General features: G+C 46.2%; 1 protein-coding gene across 1 annotated transcript in view; it reads left to right on the top strand.

Annotated features, from left to right (window-relative positions):
• Positions 1-23,019, top strand: part of TMEM241 (transmembrane protein 241) — a 137,963-nt gene extending 114,944 nt beyond the window's left edge. The window contains exons 14-15 of the mRNA XM_053571686.1: positions 8,245-8,309; positions 19,172-23,019. Of these exons, the coding sequence (XP_053427661.1) occupies positions 8,245-8,309; positions 19,172-19,232 (126 nt within the window). The 3' untranslated portion in view covers positions 19,233-23,019. The remainder of the gene's footprint in view (positions 1-8,244; positions 8,310-19,171) is intronic.
• The last annotated feature ends 1,160 nt before the right edge of the window (positions 23,020-24,179 follow it).

The raw sequence follows: 24,179 nt of genomic DNA, 5'->3' as shown, positions 1-24,179 counted from the left end.
TGCAGCCTGTGGGGGAGCTGTCGTCTGCCTGTCCCTGGAGGGAGGCAGCAGGGATGTTCATGCACCAGCTGGGCAGCCTAGTCCTTGAGCCTTGTTCCTGGGCTCGGAGGGTGTAGAGCAGCACTCCCCACGTGTCCGTGGTCATGCACACCCCATGTTCATGCAGATGCTGCTCAGGTGGGACGGAGCTGAGCCTGAGATGCTGCCTTTCCTACAAGGGCCCTGGTGACGTGGCTGCTGCTTGTCTGTGACTGCGCTGCGTGACAGAGGGATGGGAGACATCTGTTCTGACTGCCAAAACTTTCCTTGCCTTCCTCTAGGGCAATCTTCCTTTCTAATTCCAGCTGTGACCTTCAGGAGTAAGTGTTCATATTCTTGTATTCCTCAGCCTCCCAGGCCATAGTCAGTTGTTCCAGGAGCCAGTCAGAATCTCCCCTGGTATTTTGGACTTGGAATCAGAGCAATGTGGTCATAGGTCCTCTCTGTGGAACCCTTTCTAGCCCATGGAGGTAATTAATCAAAGATGAGGGGCAGAGAGAGAATCCCAGGGCTTCCAAAGTCCTTGGTTCCAATTGTCCCTAATGTAGGAAAAGGGATTTTTTTTTCCTTTTTTTTTTTTTTTTATTGTTGGGGATTCATTGAGGGTACAATAAACCAGATTACTGATTACATTTGTTAAGCAAAGTCCCAAAAGGTGTGGCACACACCAAGGCCCCATCCCCCTCCCTCCTTCCCTCTCTCTGCTCTTCCTTTCCGCACCCCCACTGTGACCTTAATTGTCATTAATTGTCCTCACATCAAAATTGAGTACATAGGATTCATGCTTCTCCATTCTTGTGATGCTTTACTAAGAATAATGTCTTCCACTTCCATCCAGGTTAATACAAAGGATGTAAAGTTTCCATTTTTTTTAATGGCTGAAGAGTATTCCGTGATATACATATACCACAGCTTGTTAATCCATTCCTGGGTTGGTGGGCATTTAGGCTGTTTCCACATTTTGGTGATTGTAAATTGAGCTGCAATAAACAGTCTAGGGCAAGTAAGTATCTTTATGATAAAAGGATTTTTGAAAAGGGATTTTTTAAAAAACAGTATCATGACCTTCGGGCTTATGTTACCAGCTCTGGCGACCTAGTGCAGTTAGGTAAAATGCATCAGGCACTCAGCACATGTGTGTCTCTATTGTTAGCCCCTGGACTACAAAGATGAATAACCCATCCCTGACAGGGTGGAACACACATTTCCCTAGAGCGTCATATGCAGTGGCGAAGAGGCTGTGGAAGCCCTGAGGAGCGAGCGCCTGACGCAATCGGGTGTGTGGGTAGGGGCCTGGTTCAGGAAAGGTTTTCTAGGGATGGATTTCTGCTGGTGACTAGGAATCGTGTGGGGAGGGTTATGAAATTATTCCAGAGAGAACTTGCTCAGCAAAAGCAAGATGATGATATGAAACCTTGTTAGAAAAACTACAGCTTATTTAACTGGGGGCTGAAGAAGCAGGCAAGGGAGAGCCTTGTAGGCATCACTTTTTTCTTAAGAGTCATGTGCATTTAAAAGCAACAAAACAATAAACTTGAATCTCTGATTATCCCCCCAGTACCTGACTGTCTGGCAGATTCCCGTTCACAACCGTCTCTCCTATATTCCCTTAAGGGGAAAATTTGTTTTTGGATGGAAGTGAAAACAAACAAACCTGATGTGCTTTAAATACCAAAATCTGTTTAAGTAACACAGAGGTTGTGACATCCGTTGACAAAGCTGGGAAGTTCAAAGCCTGGCGGCCAACGCGTTGTGCCGGAGTTCTGCTGTTGTTGGCACCCTGCGCCTGGGTGGGGCCTGGTGTTTGTTATTCAGGTCCGTGTGAGTGAAGAGGCATTCCTCACATGACACGGTCTTCTTTGGAAAAAAATCTGTATTTTTGAAAATGCTTTTTAAAAACAAGGACAAAAATTGGTAGGACAGGGACTGGCTATTGGTGGGACAAGTCTTCTTGAATGGCAAGTTCCAAGAGTAACTTGAATTTTTTTTCATGGGCAGATTTTAGCCATTTTGAAAGTTTTTTTTTTTTTATTTTAATTTTTATTTGTTTATTTTAAATAGTCTCATTTTTTCACCCAGGGTAGAGTGCAGTGGCATCATGGCTCACAGCAACCTCAAACTCTTGGGCTTAAGAGATCTCCTTGCCTCAGCTTCCCATGTAGCTGGGACTACAGGTGCCTGCCACAATGCCCAGCTACTTGTTTTTGTTTTTGTTTTTTAGTAGAGATGGGGGTCTTACTCTTGCTAAGGCTGGTCTTGAACTCCTGAGCTCAAGCAATTCAGCCTCCCAAGTGCTAGGATTATAGGGGTGAGCCACCATGCACAGCAGTTTTGTTTTGTTTTTTTTTTTTAATGTTTATGATTTTATTGACTTTTTTAGGGGAACAAATGTAATGTATTTGTGAGACTCTTATGCCTCGGGCAATCTTACTGTATTGAAGGTAGCTGAAGACCCGGAAGGGGTCAGAGCACATAGTGGCTGCCCAGGTAAGCACACTGCAGGCTTGGTAACATGTGGGACCAGACTCTTACTTCTGGAGTGTTGGGAGTTGATCTTATCCCATGACCATGGAGTGAGAAGCACTGGGATTGATTTCTGATGCTTGGAGGAGAGGATTGTTTGATGCAGCAGAAGATCAACCCACCTACAGAGGTGGGGCAGGTGGCATCACACATAAAGCCTTGTGGCATGAGGCCTTCTGCTCCCTTTTCTGAAGCCGAAGGCAAGGGAACAAGGCAGATGGCTAGAATTTGGGAGCTTCCCAGGGTGTGTGCAAACCTAAGGGGCTATTCATGTAGAGGCTGGCTCGGAAGGTACAGCTAGGCATGGGCCATACATAGCATCCACTGGCATAATAGTTAACCTCAGCTCTGAAGGTGGCAGTGGGGGGGACACAGGCCAGAAATTCAAGTAACGTCAATACTCAGACAAAATGCCCTCCTGGAAGGTCAGTCATAGGACTCTGGGGTGTAAGTCAAGGCCAAGGACTGGCCAGAGCCAGCCAGGCAGAAAAGCTCCCCTCCCAGGGTTGGAGATCAGAGTTGAGGGTAGAGCTTGAAGAGGGAGACTGGTGCAGCTCTAGTCAGGACCTTAGCAAAGTCCCACTCTGTGGACCAGGTGGCTGTGAGTGGTTGGGGTGCAGTGAGAGAGCGGGGAGGGGAGAGGGCTGCTCCTAACTGCAGAAGAGGCAGTTTCAACCTCAGGGCTAATGCCTGAGGGCCCCAAACGCTGAGTCTCACCACCAGGGCGATGGCTCAGAAACCCCAGGTACAAATGTCAAAATCAGTGCATCCCACAGCCAGTGCTTAGCAAGTGAGGAGAGGCAGGCAGAGACCAGCACACGCGGATAGAGTTCATGCTTGCCTGTAGAATTACTAGTCCATGATCAGTTTGGCAGGTGGTGACCTTGTCACAAAGTAGATGTTAGGAATTATACTTCTTCACCCACGTGCACACACAGACACATAAACTCCGCACTGCATAAGCCTCCACAGTGTTACAGAGTCTCGAGAGGCTTTTCCTATTTTACCCTTTGTTTTTTAACTCTTACTTTGTCCTTGGTGATAAGAAATTCTGTTTCTGTGTCGAGACTGTATGTTCCTACATATGTTTCAGTGCAAATTTTAAGCTTTCGAGGACACGAGAACCTCTCTCTCAGAGCCCACTCTCCAGGTGAGCCGAAAGGAAGTGAGTGGAAACCTGTCAGCCTGCTCCCCGGCAGGGCTGGGATGGCTCCGAGTCTTTGATCGCAGGAGCTCACAATCTGGAGAGGGGAGATAGGCTTGTGAACAGACTGGAGACTAATAGTTACGACAGTAGATAGCAAGTGAGGCTGGGGAGAGAATAGGGCAGCCTTTCAGAGGAGTCTCTCCAGATGCCTTGGAGGTTTGTCAGGCAAAGTTGGGGGAAGGGGAGGGAAGAATTAAAAATCAGGCAGAGACAAAGAAATGGATTATATATGTATGTGCGTGTGCATAGGTGTGTGTGTGATAATAATTATGAGATTTACCATTTTAGCCATAGAACTGGACAGTTCAGTGGCAGTAAGTACCTTGATGTTGTTGTGTACAAATGACCACTGTTTCCTCCCATTTGTGTTCTTGCCAGAGTGAAACTGTGCACATGAAACGGGAACTCCCCATTCCTTGCTCACCTCAAGCCCTAGCAGCCACCATTCTACTCTCTATGAGTGTGATGACTCTGAGTAACTCCTGTGTGGAATCCGTGTTTTTCCTCTGCATCAGGCTTGTTTTACTCAGCGTAACTTTTTCTAAGTTCATCCATGCTGTAGTGTGAGGCAGAATTTTGCTCCTTTTTAAAGCTGAACGGTGTTCCATGGAGGTCTGTACCGCGTGGTGTCTGTCCATTCTTCCCCCAGGGGACACTCAGTTGTTTCCAGGCTTTGGCTGTTGTGACTAGTGCTGCAGTGAACACGGGTGTACACAGAGCTGATGAAGTCTCTGTTTTCAGTGGGTTCTTTTAAAAAAAAAAAAAAAAAACTGGATGGGCCAGGCGTGGTGGCTCACACCTGTAATCCTAGCACTCTAGGAGGCCAGTGGATTGTTTGAGCTCAGGAGTTCAAGACCAGTCTGAGCAAAGATGAGACCCTGTCTCTAAAAATACTCAGGTGTTGTGGAGGGCGCCTGTAGTCCTAGCTACTCAGGAGGCTGAGGCAAGACAATCACTTGCACCCAAGAGTTTGACTTGCTGTGAGCTATGATGCTACAGCACTCTACCAGAATGAGACTGTGTCTCAAAAAAGAAAAAGAAAAGCTAGATGGTGCTTGTAGGGAAGAGTTTCTGGCTGTGGAAGAAGGTTGACCTTGCAGTGAGGACCTTGCTTCTACTCCTGGGGGCACGGTCTTCTCACCTGCAAGCTAAGGGAAGCCTTTCTCCCACCTCTTCTGTTCTGCCCCAGGTGACTGTGTGGGAACTTCTGTGCCCATCCGTGGCACACTCAGCCACTCCAGTCCTCTGCTCCTCCTCAGTGGGATTAGGAGTGCAGAGGATCCTGGGGGTGAGCAGATCTCACACCTGCACTTTCAAGTGTACAGAAAGCTGTCGCTCTGCTGAGACATGAATTAGAACCTTAATCCTGGTGAGGACAGTGTGTGGGGGCGAGTCCTTGGTGGGAGACAGGCTGTTCCTTCTCCTTTCTTATAAAGTGACTTTCAAGAAGTGGCTTTATGTGTGTGTGTGTGTGTGTGTGTGTGTGTGAGAGAGAGAGAGAGAGAGTGAGAGAGAGAGAAAATGCCTCCACAGGAGAGCTGGCTGCCGGGGCTAGAGATGGAACTAAAGGACGGAGGAGAAGCCTAAGAAACTGCTGTTCTCACCAAATGGACACACAAGTGGCCTGGTGACCCCACGGCAGCTCCCCAGCTCCACAGCAGGACTAATGGGGAGCTACATGTTCTCTACAGAAACAGGAGAAACCTATTTGTAAACTTTCAATGAGCGTCTCTGCCAGCAGAGAACTTGCTCGTTGAGCAATAAAACTTTAGAGAAGTTTGAAGAGGTGGCTCGGGAGAAAGGCAGGAGGCTGTACAAACATTTCCAGGAAGCAGCAGATGGCAAAGGCACCAGCCTGGCTGCTGAACCAACCCCTTTTCAAGTAAGGGCCGGTTTGAAAATTTTAAGACATGTTTTTCTTGGCAAAAAGTGCAGTTCATAGGAATAAGCAGGCCAGCTGCCTATCTTATGGCAGACAGGAGTCCTCCTAATTAAAGGAGCTCATAGAGGAACAGAGGCACGAGTCCCCGGCTGTGTGTGTCTCAGTTCCTGGGGAGGCTGGACTAAGAGTCATGTGAAAGAGGCAATCAGAAAATAAGGAGAGCTCCCCACCAAAGAAGGCCTTGAAGAGCTGGTGCAAACGAGATGAAGGCAATGGTCAAGTAATAGAAAATGCAAGTTGGGTTTTTAGTTTTGTTTTGTTTTCTTGAGAGTCTCCATCACCCTGAATAGTGTCACAGCTCACCGCAACCTCTAACTCTTGGGCTCAAGCAATTCTCTTGTCTCAGCCTCCCAGGTAGCTGGGACTGCAGGCACCTGCCACAACACTTGGCTGGTTTTACTATTTTTAGTAGAGATGGGATCTTGCTTTGCTCAGAAAATTCTCAAACTCCTGGGCTCCAGTGATCCACCCGCCTCAGCCTCCCAGAGAGCTAGGATTACAGGTGTGAGCCATCATGGCCAGCCAGCAAATTGGGTTTTTCATAAATTGAATGATTTCCACACTTCTTGTTTCAACATCTGTTCCATTACACCAAGCTGCTGACACAGCTAACATTTGTGAGTAGGATGGAGCCTTTTTCATCTAGTCCAAGAAATCTATCCCCATTGGCACTATCCCAGGAACTGTCAAAGAAGTTGCAAAAGGAAAGAATGATTAACAAGATAGTTGACTTCAGTCAAGACTAATGAAGGAAAGAATAAGAAGAGAAAAATGACAATGAAAATAAGAATAAAAAGGGGAGTAATAAAAACGTTCACAAACAATGTAAAATAATATTTCTCCAAACACCTAAGTGCTGAATGAAATAGAAAATCTAGATGAAATACATTTTTGGAAAAGCGAAAATGTAAAACTTGAAACAAAGAGAGAAGACTTGATGAAGACAATAGTTGTTAAAGGCCGCACCTTGACAGAAGCTCCAGGTCCAGGGCCTTCAAGTCAGGCTTAACTTTCACAGTCAAGATCATCCTTGTTCTTTATAGGATAATAAGCCTGGAAGCGGATGAATGCACTTACGTGGTTAGTATAACCTTGTTTCCAAACCCAGACAATGGCATTCAAGGTAATAACATTTTAGGCCCATTTCATTTGTGACCATAGATGCAGAAGTCCTAAATCAAATGTTAAATTTGTAAAGAAAAGAAAAAAGGGACAGTGGTCATTCATCATGCACTTTAAGAAAAAAAAAAAAAAGTACCACTCACCACTTTGGGAAATCCCTTTCGCTTTATCTTTTGTGTTCTGCTTTGCAGTTGTCTCTCTGACCCAGTTTCTGCTTCTTCAGTGCCCCGGAAGATAATACTCAGGTCTCTCCTATAGTTAACATTTTTGCTGCAAGTCAGTAATGTGAGGCAAATAAAAAGTGACCCCAAATCGGTAAACTACAAAGGTTCCAAAATCTCACCAAGTTTATATCCTGAATATTCTCGATTTGTAGTTCCAGACTTCCTTTAGAGATAGTAAATGAGTGAGGTCAAGGTTCGTCAAACATACTCCTCCTGCCGTCTGCTTGTTGCCTTGTCCCCACCTGGACACCCAAAGAGCCCTCTAGGACAGCACAGGCAGCCCCTGGAGTGAGAGGCTAGTTGATGTTTCTGAGGCCCTCCAGCCTGATGCCCCTCATCCCAACCCCAACATGGCCTGCTGCCCACTTCTTATGGCGAGAAAGCATGTCTTCAGGGTTACCTTCCTCATAGAGGCTGGAGAATGCAGAATTGTGGAAATAAGAAACATCTTCTCATAAGCAGACATTTCAAGTGAGGACAAGGTTGGGCGACTGGTTCACAAACACCCTTTGTGCTTACTGGTGAGAGTCCCCTCTGGAGTCTGAGCCCTGTGATTGCCATTCCTAAGAGACTTTTCTGGAATTTTTGGCTCTGAGAGAGGTGGAGGGAACCTCTTCCCTCTCCTTCACCTTCTAGATATTTGCAAACAATTATTTAATTGCTTCCTTCCCCAGAAAGCACCTGGTTTCCTAGAATATGTGTCCAGAAAGATGGGGCATTAGGAGAGGTGGGAGAGACGGTGTGTAGGGCAGAGGCAAGGTGTCAGGTCAGTTTTTATCTGGAGGATTTGGGAACAGTTTAAGAAGTGTACCTGACCTTGGAGATGAGCTCTGCACTGCTGAGACAAGATGAAATGAGTATTCTTTTCCCCCTTGCCTGGAGAGGGGTGCAGGAGATGCTGGCTGTGTGCCCCCTCTTTTGAAGAGTTTGGAAGTTAAATGCTTCTTTGAAGATTCCCACCTCCAAAACACAATAAGACTTAGCCTTTTCTATACCAAATGCTTTGCTCAGAGGCAGCACTAAGTCCAGGGAATTCGGAAGCATGTGAGGGAAAGGACAGTAAGTTGGTAGAAACAGCACGCGTCGGGGATCTGGAACTAATGCTCAGCGAGCTTGCGAAAACTGACTTCTCAGAGGTTACTGGAGTCCTGCTGCTCTGATGGCTTCTGTTGGAATTATTTCTACAGGTAATCACAGCTGGCTTATCGACACTGCTGTTTGATGTGATCCTGACCAGTGCAACTGTGGGATGGTAAGTCTTTTGCACAGAGAGAGGAAGTGCAAATTAATTGTCTGGGTTTCATCAGAATGCTAAGTTTTTTTGTTTGGTTTAAAGACATTTTCTTTAGAGACAGGTCTCCCTCCGTCACCCAGGCTGGATGGCAGTGGCACGATCAGAGCTCACCACAGGGGATACTAAGTTTTCCTTTCTCAAATGCTGAAGAAAGGGAATGTATGTTGGGCCTGTGTCTCTCATCTCCATGTAAATCCTGCGTTAGGGAAGGCTTCTTTTTTTCTTTTTGATCTGACTGTGGTGACTGCATTCCTTTCTCTGTATCTATTCAGAGTCTGCCCTCTTCCCAGTAGGAGTGCAGGACCTTGGGGTGAAGGAGAGCCAGGGGTCATTCCACAGGGCAGATAGGGGCACTTTAGCAGAAGGGTGGAGCCAGGGGTGGTGGCGGGAGGGATGGCACACTCAGAACCCGTCTTCTGTAGGACCCCAGGAGGGGATGTGTGGCCGTTGTGACAGTAACTCAGGACATACCTCCTGGAGAAGGCCCTGCAGCCCTGAGCCTCCTCAAGAAAACAACAGGCCAACTAGTAACACAGGGTGTGGGCCGGGGTGCCTTCGGGCTCAGGAGACAGGCCTCTGAATTTATGAGGGCCCATGCCTCTGGCTTGGGGGCCAGTTGGTTATAACCATATGAGGACCAACATGAAGCAATCATGTGGATTTCACCTCTGAACTGTCTACACAAGACCCTACCCATTAGAGAGTTAAGAATTTTAGTCAGCCCAGATTGCTAATATTCAAACCAATAGGTGTGACAATTCTTGAGGGTATTAGTTGTGGTCTGCAGGGGAGGTGAAGGTGAGGGAGGAAATAATGAGAGTTTAAACTGCTCCTTGCAGCCCTCATCAAATGGGCTTGCTTTCATTTGTGAAAAATGTAAGAATGTGTTTTGTGGGTTTTTTTTTTTTTTTTTTTTGAGGCACAGTCTTACTCTGTCACCATGAGTAGAGTGCTGTGACGTCATCATAGCTCACAGCAACCTCAAACTCCTGGGTTCAAGTAATCCCCTTGCCTCAGCCTTCCAAGTAGGTGGGACTACAGGCTCCCACCACTTTGCTGGGCTAGTTTTTCTATTTTTAGTAGAGATGGGGTCTTGCTCTTGTTCAAGCTGGTCTCAAACTCCTCAGCTCCAACTCATCTCACCTCCTCACCTCCCCCCGCCAGAGTGCTAGGATTACAAGCCTGAGTTACTGTGCCTGGCCCAAGAATGTGTTTTGAAACAACAGACTATTCAAAACCAGCCTGAGCCAGAGCAAGACTCTGTCTCTAAAAAACAGCTGGGTGTTGTGGCAGGTACCTGCAGTCCCAGCTACCTGGGAGGCTGAGGCAAGAGAGTTTGAGGTTGCTGTGAGCTACGACACCACAACATCTACTGAGGGTAACAAAGTAAGACTGTGTTTCCAAAAAAAAAGTAAAGAAAAAGAAATAACAGATTAATATATCTGTTTGTAATACATTTAAAACCATTCAGAAAAGCGTCAAGTAAGAATAAGTCTCTCATCCCTCACTCTGTCCATCAGTCTTGCCAGAAGTCACCGCGCTTTGGTTTATGGGTGAGAACAGTGCAGTGTTGGTCAGGGCTGTACACCCCAAGTGTGGTGGACACTGGTCGCTGCAGGGAGGGATTAGACTTGGGGGCCCAGCCATGACCCTTTCTGAAATGAAACCGTGTCAGGTGGTGCTCCCCACTCACCCATGAACAAATAGTTTGGTCCCTGGCGAGTCTTTTTTTTATTTTTTGCAGTTTTTGGTTGGGGCCGGGCTCAAACCCACCACCCCCGGTATATGGGGCCGGCGCCCTACATCTTGAGCCACAGGCACCATCCCTGGGTGAGTCTTTATGTGGGTGCCAGGCTGGTGACACAGAGCTCTTCCCTTGCTCTGCCTAAACCAGGGCTGGGTGTGTTATATGGAATAATTCATATTTGTTGTTGCTGTTTCCTGGTCTCCTGTCCTTTGTTTTTGAAAGAAAAACAAGCCTATGGCCCCTTCAAGATAGCTTATTCCCATTATCTTGAAGATAACGTTTGGATAGACTATTGGCAGATTTTCTCCCTTACCAAGTAACACTATAAAACTGAAGTGCAGACAAGTTTTAGAATAGGTCTTTACATCTCTCCAGGAAAGAAAAGGCATATTATTGCTTAGCTTTGCTCAAGTAAAAGCCTGTTTCTAGAAAGCATTTTTCGACATGTGTATCGTCAAAGAAACCCTGACAGCTGGCTCCCTCCCATTTTCTATCAGTTTGCAAGTTAGATTCACTGAGTTGTCACTTGTGTGACCCCAGGACCACAGTGCTGGCTGGTGGGGGCCAGCGCTGGTGCCTGAGTATGCCCAGGGCAGACGCTGATCTCCCAAGACTTCTTGTGGATAATGGCCCCAGGTGCTGTCGTAGCCCCAGAGACAAGTGTTATTTTAACATCAGTTGCAGTGTCCTATGGGTAAAAATGAGGGGCAGAACCAGTGGCCCGGTGAAGTGCCATGGTGGGGAAGTCCAAGAGATGAGTGTGCATGTGAGTGGCCTTGGGCTGGGAGAGGCGCATTCAACATACAGACATTACCAAGTGTCTAATACGTGCCAGGATCCGTTCTTGGATAAAAGTCAAAAAATCCCTGCCTCTGTGTTATCTGTGGGAGCTCATCCCGCTGCTGAGGGCAAGCCTGTGTAGACATTCCAGTCATCCCAGACTGACAGAAGGGGATATTTTCTGCTCATTGCACTCAGAAAAAGGGGTTCCCAACCTCTCCCAGGAGCTGCCAATGGGACATTTCCTACCTCCAGAAGAAATATGGAAGGAAAAGAAAAATTAGGAAATACTCCCACACTACCTTCTCCTCCTCCCCACTGTCTCCTTCTCTCCCTTTCAATAATAATTTTAATAACCATGCTTCAGACATCTTGATATTCATATTGTCTCATTTATAATAATCCTCCAAGTTAGCCACATTTTAAAGATGAAGATACTGAGGTTCAGAGACATTAAGTGATTCTCCCAAGATTTTCTAGCTTCTAGGTGATTCGACCAGGATTTGAACCTAAGTTTCTGTGTTGCACAAGAACTGATAACAGGTAGAAGCTTGGGAAGGACAAGTGTAAGGGCAACTGGCCTGAATGGTCTTCCTCACCCATGTGATCCTATGGAAAGAGAGACTATGATTTGACAGCAAAACAGTGGAGCGTTACCCAGGGCAGGACCATTCTCATTCCTGCTCAGGGCCTGACTCAGCAAACCAAGAACGTCCAGTGGAACATTTTAGGGCAAAAAGAAATCTCATTGTCTTAGGTTTTTCATATTATAGCTATAATTTTAGCGTGAGTTAAAAATATTTATTGAGCGACTGCTATATGCAACATCTGTGGAAAGCCATCAAGACGTATAAGATATTATCCAACCTTAAGGGAGGGTTGAGGAAAGAGAAGTCGAAAAGGTAATTCATGGGATGGACAAGAAGATGGAAGGAGGCAGAGGGGACGGGAGTACTTGGAAGGAGAGTCCTGGAACTGCCATGAACTGGGCCTTATGCACAGGAGAAAGGCTTAGCGAGGCTGAGGGCTGGGGGATAGAGAGGACTGGGCCCCTCTTATCCAGGAAGATGGGGCAGAAGGTGCCAACAGTGAGACTCAAAGATTTGTAAGCAGAGCTGGGGCTGGGGGCCAGGGAGCTGACCCTGACCTTGCTCCGTCTGTGGAGGGAGTGACACAAATGGTAGGCAGGTTGATGTCCCAAATCCCTTCTGCTCAGAGAAGAGACATTTATATATATGATATAAATATGATTATTTGATAGTATTATTATTGAGACTCTTCTCCAAATTTCTATATGCTTAACCTACTTCATGTTAGTCTAAATTACTGACAATATTTTTCTTTCTTATAAGTAAGCTTTCATTGACCATATTTTGTACAGAATTTCAAAATGAACCAAATGAGTATGAGAACTGAGTCCAGGTGTGGTGGTTCACACCTGTAGTCCTAGCCGTCTGGGAGGCTGAGGCAGGAGGATTGCTTGACCTCAGGAGTTTGAGACCGGCCTAAGCAAGAGTGAGACCCTATGTCTACTAAAAATAGAAAGAAATAAAAGCCAGGTGTTGTGGCAGATGTCTATAGTCCCAGCTATATGGGAGGTTGAAGCAGGAGGATCACCTGAACCCAGGAGGCGGAGGTTGCTACAAGTTTAGGCTGACACCACTGCATTCTAGCCTGGGCAACAGAGACTCTGTCTCAAAAAAAAAAGTGAGAACTGCGAGCTCTCTGGAAAGGAAATGCTAAGTCAGAATATTAAGGAGGCAGGAGTCTACAAGAGGCCGTGTCGCCAGGCTGTTTCACATCCTGTGAACTTTATGGTATGCCTTGAACAAAATGGAAAGAAAGGCTGAGTGTACCCAAATCAAGGAAACAGAATGTGTGATTATTGCAAAAGGAACCTTGACTTTGGAATTTCCTGGTTTTTGAAAACTCTTGAGGTTGAAGATGGTGTGTTTTCAGCCTCAAAGAATTTTCCAACCACAAAGTGAACCACCAGAGAGGAACAGACTGTGCTTTGGTTTTTCTGTCTTGCACAGAGCTGGTCTACCTTGTCTGTGCACCGGGTGTGTGGGAGATGGTGGGCTGAGCCGCTCTCAGAGCCCAGGGCGGCCCGCCCCTGCTGCCTGAGAGTTTCTCCTGATACACGGGGGCTGCAGGCCTGGTTTGTTTGGACTTACTGTGTTTGCCTAGACAGTTATTGTTTTTTGTGTTTTGCTTCTCAAATTTTAAATGAGTCCTTTACATCTAGAAATTGGGTGCTTTCCTCATACAAGTCCAGATTTCCAGATTCGTTTGCACATGTGGAACACTTGCACAGCAGCAGTTTCTGGAACGAGTGGAGGCTGCCCCCTTACGTGGACTTGCACACTTCAACTCAGCAACACTTCCACCACCCCAGGTCCACCCTGCCCCAGGGGATGTCCCGGCATCCATTTGTTTGTATTTTCATCTATTCCACAAAAGTGCAAGGCTGGGCTCTAAGACAGTCCCTGCTCCAGTGACATCGCCGTGTAGAGGATAAGTATTCAAATATATGTCATTATCCTCCTCTGGGGTGTGCAACAACTTCGCTGCACACAACAGGCCGTGTGAGTAGGCCCTCAGTGCTATTGATATTTGGGGCCAGACAATAACCCACTACATGTCAAGAGCACCCTGAGTTGCAATGACTAAAAATATCTCTAGTCATTGCCAAATGTCCTGGGGAGGAGGAGGGCAAGAAATCACCCAGTGGAGAATCAGGGGTCTTCATGGGGGCTCATGGAAAAAATACCATTTGAAATTTCAGCAGCATCTTAAGGGCCTTGCCCGTCTCCAAATTAGAGATGTGGATCAGTGCGTGAGCCAGGTCCTCGTGGTCCCTCCCACCCCCTCCATGTCTGTGTCCAGCTCTGTAGGTGCCTCCTGTGCTGAGTGATGGTGGCTGTGCAGGTGCCATCTCGCCCACCAGGCTGGGAGCAGCTCCAGGGGAGAGAACATGTTCTGTTCGCCTGTGTATCTCTAGGCATAGCTCTGTGTACTTACTGAATCAACAGTCAGTGGCAGGCCCTTAAGATACTGTATTAAAGAACAATTATAGGGTCAGGTGGGGTGGCTCATGGCCAAAGTGAACGGAACACGTTCTCTCTTGAGCTGCTCCCAGCCTGGTGGGTGAGATGAAATCTGCACGGCCACCCCTCACCCAGCATAGGAGGCACCTACAGAGCTGGGCACAGACATTAAGAGTCCCAGCACTTTGGGAGGCCAAGACAGGAGGACAGTTTGAGGCTAGGGGTCCAAGACCAGCCTCAGCAAGAGGGAGACCCTGTCCCTGCTAAAAACAGAAAAAGTAGCCCCGTGTTGTGGTGGGTGTCTGTAGTCCCAGGCACTCAGTAGGCTGAGGCAAGAGGATTGCTTGAGCCCAGGCGTTTGCGGTTGCTGTGAGCTGTGATGACTCTGCAGCACTCTAGCAAGCGCAACAAAGTGAGAACCTATCTCAAAAACACAAAACAAAACAAAAAAATGATTAAAATCTTCAGTACCCAATGCTGGTCCATTTTTAAAGTCTTCAATTAAAAACAACTTCTCTTATTCAGCCAATTATAAAAACAATTATTTCAAACCTAATAATTTTAAATATCCAGATTCATATTTAATTCTGCGTTTTTAATTAACAGTTTGTGTATTGATATTGATTACCTCTATTTCGAAATTTCAGCAAAGCAGATTGAACACATACCCGAGAGAGTGGCTGTGAGCAGAATCCCCGTCAGGTAGAATTAGTGGTGGTGTCTCCTCTGAGAATCCCTTTCTGTAGACCAGGAGAGTTCTCTTCGGATAGTTTAGGTATGAGGAGAGAAAGGAATAACCAAACTCAACTTCTTTGTTCTAAGGATTTCCTGATCCCCTTCTCCCAGATGTCTTCTCCCTGTAATTTTAGGAGACTTCATGGAGATTGCCCAATTCTATGTACAGGAAGAATAAATGTAGGGATGGATAAAGAATTTCCCCCAACATTCTCAGAACCCCCTTAGGAACGCAGTGTCTGAAATTTATCAGTTTTCCATATGAATTAAAAATGTGAAACCTCCTCTTTATCATGCTAGGGATGGCCTTCTCAACAATGACTGCTCACTGCCTCTCGAATTTGATCACAATTTATCAGATTATAAGTTGTCCCTCATCAAAGCCTGAGGGGATGGGACATCGAGCAGATATGTTTTGGTGAGGAAAAAAGCAAAAAGCAAAAATAGTTTGGAATATAGGTGGGAGATGGGGGAGAAAATATAAAATTCAGACATTCGTTGAATACGTATTCATTGAATACGTGTGTGGCATTAGGTGTGGCACCTGCAGCCAGGAAAGGGACACAGTCTCTGTCCTTTGTCTGGTGGGCACAATAGGAATTAATTGAATGGGCAGCGCCTGTGGCTCAGTGAGGAGGGCGCCGGCCCCATATGCTGAGGGTGGCGGGTTGAAACCCAGCCCCGGCCAAACTGCAACAACAACAACAAAAAGATTGATGAAGGAATTAATTGAATGACCACTGTTAACACTTGGACATTCGAGATGGGGCCTTTGGTCCCCCACAGGAGAAAAAAGAAAAGCTGGAGAGATGCTGAACGTAAACCTCTGGAAGAAGCTAACAGACCCTCTGGCCGGGCGTGCTCTGCAATCTGATGTTTACGCCTTAGTTACATGAAGTTGGTTCATTTCAGGAATGACGGGGATTACAAGGTTTGCAAACAGTTCAGTCAAGCCCTGACTTAAATAGTTGTAATGCGATTAAGATTCCTAGAGCCCGTGTCAGCTTTTCCTGCCGTTTAGAAAACGTCAAAGCTCACCTCCCTGGCGCTCTGAACAGTACACTGAACCAAGGTTTGTTTTCATCTCAGCATTTGCTAAGCTGCTTTGGTGTTTCACAAAATAGCTCTGCCCCGGGATGAAATGCAAGGTTATTACAGCCTAGCATTGTTCCGAGGCTGTGGGAGTAAGGTGGCAGAGGGCCAGCCGCTACCCGGTCCTCTCCCTGGTGATTAAGGAGGATTAGTGGAAAGTGTGTAAAATGAGCCCTGCTTACATTTGCAAAAATAAAATCCTCCAAACCCCGAGCACCATGCAGCCCTTACACCCGGGCACAGGGACTCTGCACTTGCTCAGGGATGCGACAGGCCCGTGTCTGGATTCGTGAGGGATGTTGAGGAAAGAGTGACCTTTTAAAAGGAAGGGCCAGGTCTTGAGAGGTGAGCCCATCTGTGTATGAAGAGAATGGTCTCCCTGTCATAGCAATGCCTTGTCTTGTCTTTTTTCTTTTTTTAGATTAATGCAAGGGCACATTAGGTTACATTGAATTAGGTTACATAGTGTTTGTTAGGTGAAGTCAAAGTTGTAGTTGAGCCCTTCATGCAGGAGGTATGCCCGTTAGGTGAGAGGTTACTGATCAGCCCCTTCCTCCCCCACTCAAATTTAATTGTGTTTTTCTCTCTGTGGGCACGTATGGTTCATCTACTGGCTTCATACTAGTATTGAGTACATGGGATTCTTGCTTTTCCATTCTTGTTATACTTTACTAAGGAGAATGTTCTCCAACTCCATCCAAGTTAATACAAAGTCTCTATCTTTTTTGTGGCTGAATAGTATTCCACTGGTATATCTATACCACAGTTTATTAATCCATTCATGGACAGATGGGCACTTGGGTTGATTCCACATCTTGGCAGTTGTGAATTCAGCTGTGATGAACATTCTAGTGCAAATGTTCTTGTGGTACATTGTTTTTCTTCTTGGTAGATACCTAATAATGGGATTGCAGGATCAAATGGGAAGTCTATTTTTAGCTCTTTGAGGATTCTCCATACTTCTTTCCAAAGAGGCTATGTTAGTTTGCAATCCCAGCAGCAGTGTGAAAGTGTTTCCTTTTCTCCACATCCCCGCCAGCATCTACAACTTTAGGACTTTGTGATGTGGGCTAGTCTCAAATGGGGTTGATTTGCATTTCTCTGATGATTAGAAACAATGAACATTTTTTCAGGTGTTTTTGACCATTCAGCAGATACGTCTTTTCCAAAGGGGAGAGACCATAGAGCTCTGCAGCTCCTGGGAACCTGAACCAGACCCCAGCTTCACAGAGAGGTCATGTTTTTGAGATACAGTCTTTTGGAACTCGGACCATAGTTATCAATGATGAGTATAGATCTAGGAAAGTCCTCAGATATTTATTTACTTATTTATTTTGAGACAGTTTCCCTCTCTGTGGCCCTGGGTAGAGTGCCACCACATTATCATAGCTCAAAGAAACCTCAAATTCCTGGCCTCACAGGATCCTCTTGCCTCCCCCTCCCGAGCAGCTGCAGCTGGGACTGTAGTTGTGTATCACCACACCCAGTTAATTTTTTTTTAATAGCGGCCAGGTCTCTCACTCTTGCCCAGGCTGGTCTCCAGCTCCTGACTGAGCTCAAGCAATTCACCTGCCTCAGCTTCTCAGAGTACTAAGATCACAACCGTGAGCCACCGTGCCCGGCCCAAACATTTATTAAGTTCATAACATAGACCCTAATTCCAAGTACATTGTTGTGAGTTAGATAGAATCAATCAATTTAGCATCATTCTGTAGTCTGCGGGAATGTACATTCTAACTTGGAGCTATGACAGGAGGTGTCCACCTCCCTGGTCCCCATCTCCTCTCCATCACACTTGCTAGTGGGTAGGGAACATCCTCCTAATCCTCTGCCTCACCACGTACATGATGACTGGCTCCTTCACGAGTATCTCACGTTGCCCTCACCCAGGAGGAGATCTTGGTGGCTGGGGAGATTTTCCCTGCTCTAGAGTGATGAAGGCATGTATTCGTTCTCTCTCCAGGGGCCGAACTTGGGCTTGCAGGTGAGGTTCTAAGAAGCCACTGTGGACTTGATGTGAAGACAGGCTGGTCCCTCAGTGCTAAGAGGAACCGTGTCTCAGTCAGTCCTCAGCCAACACAGTGGCTTCCTCCGAGGAGACGCCTGCAGACCCTTGCATGAGCCCAGGGACTGGAGCGCTCATTAGTGAGGCAGACATACTTTTCACAACAGGACGTGCCCCTTGCTCAGCGTCTACAGGCCTGAGGACCACTGAGCTGCTCTGGGAGAGCAGAAAGTAATCGTATTTGATGGATTGTCCATTGTAGACCAAGTACAGGGGCGGCTCGCTTCTGGTGTATTATTTCTAAGCCTTACAGTGACTGTCAGATGTGATTGTCTCCTGTGGCACAGATGGGGAAACAAAGGCTGAAAAACATACACAGAATCACCTAGCTAACAAATGTCTGAGCCAGAACTTGAACTCAGAGCTGCCCGATTCTCGTTTGTTTTTATATTTTCACACATAGTCAACTCATTTCTATACTAAGAGTGGAAAATGGCACAAGTTACCTCTATGTCAGGGTCACCCACGGAAGGGACATTTTACACTGGTAATGTAATATGGACATCATATGTGTATTTCCTATGTTCCGCCCCCCAAACATGTTAGAACTATGAAGTTGGTGTGGCCCTAATGTGTGTGTGTTGTGAGTGAGCATACAGAAGAAGTGGGGTGTTGGGTGGGTGGAGAGAGAGGACAAGAAGGACAGGGTCCATATGAAAGAACTGTTGGCACCTCGGAAAAGGGGCATTTCCCCCATCAGGGACCCAACACCATGATCCTTTTCAGATGGCATAGCCCCGTGTCCAAAAGAAGAATGGCAAGATTCAGACAGACACCAGACTGTCTACTGAGAGGTTTAAAATAGAAAGTCGGGAGACCTTTGGGTGTCTTAAATTTTAGGCATGTTAAAATATGCAGCTCTTCTTTTCTCACTGTCTCTAATTCTCCCACAGCTTTTTCATTTTCAAATCACTGACCATATTTCTTTCTGGGCTGGTGGGAAATTCAGAATTCCTCATTTGTAGTTTCACCTTTAAATGTTCTGTCAGTTGAAAGGAAATGCAAAGATTCTGAAACTGTCACCTTCCTGATTTTAAGGTTATGAACACCTGCATGATTGCATATTCATCAGCCTTGCTTAGCAAAAAGCATCAGTGGGCTCTGCAGGAGGGCTTCCTAATGTGTCTCTGCAGGAGCGCGTCACCCCCACCAGATTGGGATGAACAGGACATGTCACCTTCTTCCCTGAGGGTCAAGCCCACGGGGCAGTCCCTGGGCTCAGCTTGGTAGCATGGCTGGTTACCGTCTCAGCATGGAGAGTTACAGTCTCACAATGAGACTGTGGTCTGAAGGTGCCAGCAGCTTTGTCGGCCCAAGGGAGTGAGAGCTAACCTTGCGTTGTTGTTTGCAGCCTCCTGCTCGGTGGACTTGGAGAGGCCTTGCTGGTTTTCTCAGAGCAGAGGGGCTCCTGAAGAAGATAGTCAGGAAAAGGAGATTGCCAGGTTGGTTGACACTGGGGATCAAAGCTCTGGCCTCGTAGCTCCTTTTTGAGTGTCTCAGAAAGAGGAACATAGGACAGTGATGCCAGGTGGGCAGCGCCATGGACTTGTTCCTGCCCTGACGCGGTTGAATGCGCTGGTGATAATGAGGAGAGTGCTTCCTAGGGTCTGGGTCATGCCTTCCCATTCTGAGACCCTTCCTCAATCATCTTGTGGGCGTGGCTCTGCTCACCTGGACTGACCTGCAGGCCTCTGGATACCCGGCGCCCCCCACCACTTAACACTGCTGTTAAGTGGCCCTGAAGTGTTTTGTCGTATTTTTCTTTTCATTAAAAAATTGTTTTTTACTACTATTATTATTATTATTTTGAAATTAGGTCTTACTCTGTTGCCCAGGCTGGAGTGCAAGTAACAGGATCATAGCTCACTGCAGCCTTGAATTCCTGGGTAGCTGGGACTGCAGGCAGGTAGAGATGGGGTCTCACCTTATTGCCCAGGCTGGTCTCAAACTCCTGGCCTCAAATGATCCTACCTTGGCCTCCCAAAGGCCTGGGATTGCAGGCATGAGCCACTGTGCTCAGCCTAATTTTGACAGATAAAATGGTATGTATTTATCATGTAAAGTATAATGTTTTGAAGTGCGTGTACTTTGTGGAATGGTTAAATCTAGCTGATTAATGAATGTATTACCTCACATAGTTATTTCTGTTGTGAGGTTTTGTACTTTTTATTTTGTTCTATATTTTTACATCTTCGGAGTCTCTGGGGACATCTTTTCCTTGCTGTCCCATTGGCTCGGCCTAGAGCTCACCCCACCTATGTACAAGCACACAGAGACTTGCTTCTGAGGGCATACATTTGGGGCAGGGGCAGAGATGGAGGCTGAGAGGGAATTTTGGACCATTTCCTGCCTCTAAACTGCCCTGGGTTCTTGTAAACCTGGCAGGATGTGTACTGCGTTGAGTTCTGCACACACTTTTTCATCCATTATTAGGTTAAGCTGGTAGTAAATGACCACCAGAGGGAATAGGGTTTCTAAGCACCAATGGATGTCATCACTGGACAGGTGAAAAATACCAAAAATATAACACACACATGCTTTTATGTTTATATTCCTTAAGGATTTTAATCCATTTAATTATTTGATATCTCAGAGGAGGTTTCAAATCATTGAACGCTGAAGTACATTTTTTCAGACCAGATTAAAAATTAGATTAAGACGCTAGAAAGGCCAGGTGCAGTGACCCATGTATGAAATCCTAGCACTTTGGAAGGCCAAGGCAGGAAGATTGCTTGATCCCAGGAGTTTAAGGTTGCAGGGGGCTGATGATGCCACTACCCTCTACCCAGGGTGACAGAGTGACGCCTGTCTCAAACAAACAAACAAAGCCTATACTTGTCCTTGTAAGCGGCAAAGGAAAAGAACTTACATAAAGTGGTTATTTGATTCTGAATCCCCCAAGAAAGCTTAAGAAAATAATACTAACTCAATAAATATGTCTGCTCATAATAGGTTTTTCAAATATCTTACTACTTTGTCAAAGAGTTGGTCATTTTGAGGTGACCAGTGAGTTCCCCAAGCAGAAAGCCAGGCCCTGTAGTGTTGGGTACTCACATCCCTGGTGGAGACTCCCCTCAGCACCCAGGAGATGTATCTTAAACATTCTCAGCCCTGAGAATAATGTCAAGTCAGTTAGTGGCCATAGTCCCTGCATTTCTTCTCCAGCTTGTCAAGAAAAGAAAAAGAAAATGAAACAAACCGGAAAGGATTAGTATGTTTGAGCTTGAGTACCTTAAATACATTCTCTCGTCTTTTCCTGGTCTCTGCTTGTCATTTAAGGTAAAAATCTTAAGATTCTTGACACATATATGCTTTTCAACTTGTTTTTTCTCTTCATCTAGGATATCAAACTTTCTGTAGACTGAAGATCAAATAGAATTTTTTTTTTTTTTTGAGACAGAGTGTCATTTTGTCACCCTGGGTAGAGTGCTGTGGCATCATAGCTCACAGCAGTCTCAAACTCTTGGACTCATGCAGGTCTCTCTCTCAGCCTCTCAAGTAGCTGGGACTGCAGGCTCCCGCAACACCCAGTTAGTTTCTTTCTTTATTTTTTTTGTTAGAGACCGAGTCTTACTTTATCACCCTCAGTAGAGTGCCATGGTGTCACAGCTCACAGCAACCTCCAACTCCTGAGCTTAGGCGATCCTCTTGCCTCAGCCTCCTCCTAAGTAGCTGGGACTATAGGCGCCCGGCTATGTTTTTGTTACCGTTTGGCCAGGGCTGATTTTGAACGCACCACCCTCGGTTTATGGGACCGGCGCCCTACCCACTGAGCCACAGGCGCCGCCCACTAGTTTCTATTTTAGTAGAGATGGTGTCTCACTCTTGCTCAGGCTGGTCTTGAACTCCTGAGCTCAAGAAGTCTATCTGCCACAGACTTCCAGGGTGCTAGGATTAAAGGTGTGAGCCACTGAACTTGGCATCAAATAGAATACTCTTTTTAGCTTCCACAAAACTCTCTACAACTAAGACCAGTTCTTCTCCACTTGCAGAAAGTGACATCTGTCCAAATGTCATCTTACGCCTGTCTTCCCAAGTGCCATTTAAGCAAGTGGAGGTTCCTAAGGCTGGAAGGAACCAGCAGTTATCAGGCCCCATCCTGCTTCCCGCAGGACTGACCTTGAAAACTTTCGCTGAAAGGTTTTAGATCTTTTTTTTTTTTTTTTTTTTTTAAAGATCTCTAGTAAGGATGTTTTTGTTGGTTTTTGAATCATGTTCCAAATCCTGTTGTTTTTAAAATCTCAAGTCTTTTCCTGCTTTGACACCCAGCAAGTGGCAGAGAGAATAAATGAGGTGTTTCTTCAGCGATCCTGCTTCTTTCTGTTTCTATCTGTTCTTAGGCTTTTTTTTTTCCTTTAAGCTTTAACTTAACCATCTTTTATGCCCAACTTTGTGTGCTGGGCTGAATGCAAGTGAGCCCAGAGGTCTGAAGGACAGGGCAGCCCCCATCACTGTGGTCCTCCAGCTCTTGTTTTCTGGGCAGAGAGTTACCAGGTAATCCGCACACTCCTTTTACCCCCATGTCCTGTTTGGGACCCAATTACCGGAGTAATCTTGCTGGCCCCTAGTCAGAGCCAGGGTGTTTGGGGTTTATTTTATTTATACAAATGAAGAATATGCTTTCTGTCAGGAGAGACAAGGTGTTACATGATGATGATTATTAATTTGCTATGGGTAGAAAGACAAAGAAACCATTTATTTTCTTGGTAATTTGTCTTTCTTTCTGTTCTCTTCAATCCCAGCAGGGGAGTATTGCAGAAAAGGGTGCTATTATCTCTGGGGAGGGAGTTTTTATACCCTTAACCCCACCCAGACTCCTCCTACCCATGTCCAGGCCACAGGGAAGGGCCCACCCCGTGCCTTCTCGACCTGGGCTGTCCCGCGCAGGTCCCACTGGTCACCTGTGCCTATTGAGTACTAAAAGGTGGTTGGCCCCCAAATCAGATGTGTTATCAATGTAAAGTACATACCAGTTATTAAGGCTTAATATTTTTAAAAATGTAAAATAGCTCATAATATTTTTCTATTCATTTCATGTTGAAATAATATGTTTTTTATATTGGGTTAAATAAAATATAATATCAGAATGAATTTCTCCTATTTCTTTTTATATTTTTTAATGTGGCACCACTTGAAAATTTTAATTTACATGTGCGCTGATCTGGGACAGTTCACCTACACTGGGTCCAGGGGAGAAGAAAAGGAGATAAGTGTTGGCAGCAGCCACAGGGGTTAGCAACCTGATAGCATTATTCCAGACTGTTAGGTTAGCAACCTGATAGCAATATTCCAGACTGTTAGGTTAGCAACCTGATAGCAATATTCCAGACTGCGAGGGACTCTGTGCTCTGTGTCACGGATTCCTGCCAGCAGTAGTACAGAGGACATTTTCTCCATTTTACCAAGGAGATCAGAGAGATTCAGTATCTTTTCCAGGGCCTCCCAATGGGGACTTTGAAAGAATCCAGTTCTATCAAAGCTCATTCTTTCCATCTTCACTTTAGAGAGGTCTGTTGAGAAGGAGAAATGAGGTCCTCACTTTTTACCAGGAGCTTGTCAATTTCCAAGAAGTGCTGCGATGTGGGGTCCTCATCTCCCTGAGGTCATTTGTGACTTTCTTCCTGAAGACCGTGTTCCCTCCCTTTGACAAAGGGCAGGGTCTGTGGCCTGGTTCCCAGCTGCCCTTCCAGAGTGTGCCCGTACCTCCCACCTGCCTCCTTCCTGGGATTCTGTCTGAGATCTGCCATGAATGGAGTTGGAGCAACCAGAAGCACGTCAGGGATGGCACTACCCTCACCTGCACTGTCACTGTCAGTGTTTCCAGGACAACAGCCACTGTTGATTTTCGAGCTTGGTTTCTCAGGGATTGGCATGTTCATGTGGATGAGGGGGTTGGAGGTTGAAGGTAGAGCAGCAGCCCCCGCAGCCTGGGAGAGGAGATGGTGTCAGGTCAGGGCACCTTTCCCTCTACTCAAGGTAAGTGACATGGCAGGTGGTGAGTAATGCTTGGAACATGTCTTCTCTGTTGAGAATTCGCCTTGGATGAGGTATCGAAATAGAATATAGAATCAGCTGGAAGTTCAAGTGGAAGTCAAGCGACTCTTTGAGGGTCACTTAATGGTCCTTGGATTCTTGGTCTGGGGAGAGCCAAAGTGGTGAGGCTCTTGGGCTTCTCCCAGCCCTACACAGGGTCCCTGGCTTCAGGCTCCATCCCTGAGCCCAGCCCAGGAAGAGGCAGTGGGGCCTGGTCTCCCATTCCATTGGTTTTCATGCTGCTTTGGAGTTCTGTGTCTTTCTCTTGAGTCTGGCCTGGCCAGTGAGCTGTGATGGAAATAAGGCTACATAGCTTCCAAGGCCAG

The sequence above is a fragment of the Nycticebus coucang genome, chromosome 19 (assembly GCF_027406575.1).
Source record: "Nycticebus coucang isolate mNycCou1 chromosome 19, mNycCou1.pri, whole genome shotgun sequence".
In the NCBI taxonomy this organism is placed as follows: domain Eukaryota; kingdom Metazoa; phylum Chordata; class Mammalia; order Primates; family Lorisidae; genus Nycticebus; species Nycticebus coucang.
This window is presented reverse-complemented; position numbering and strand designations above follow the sequence as displayed.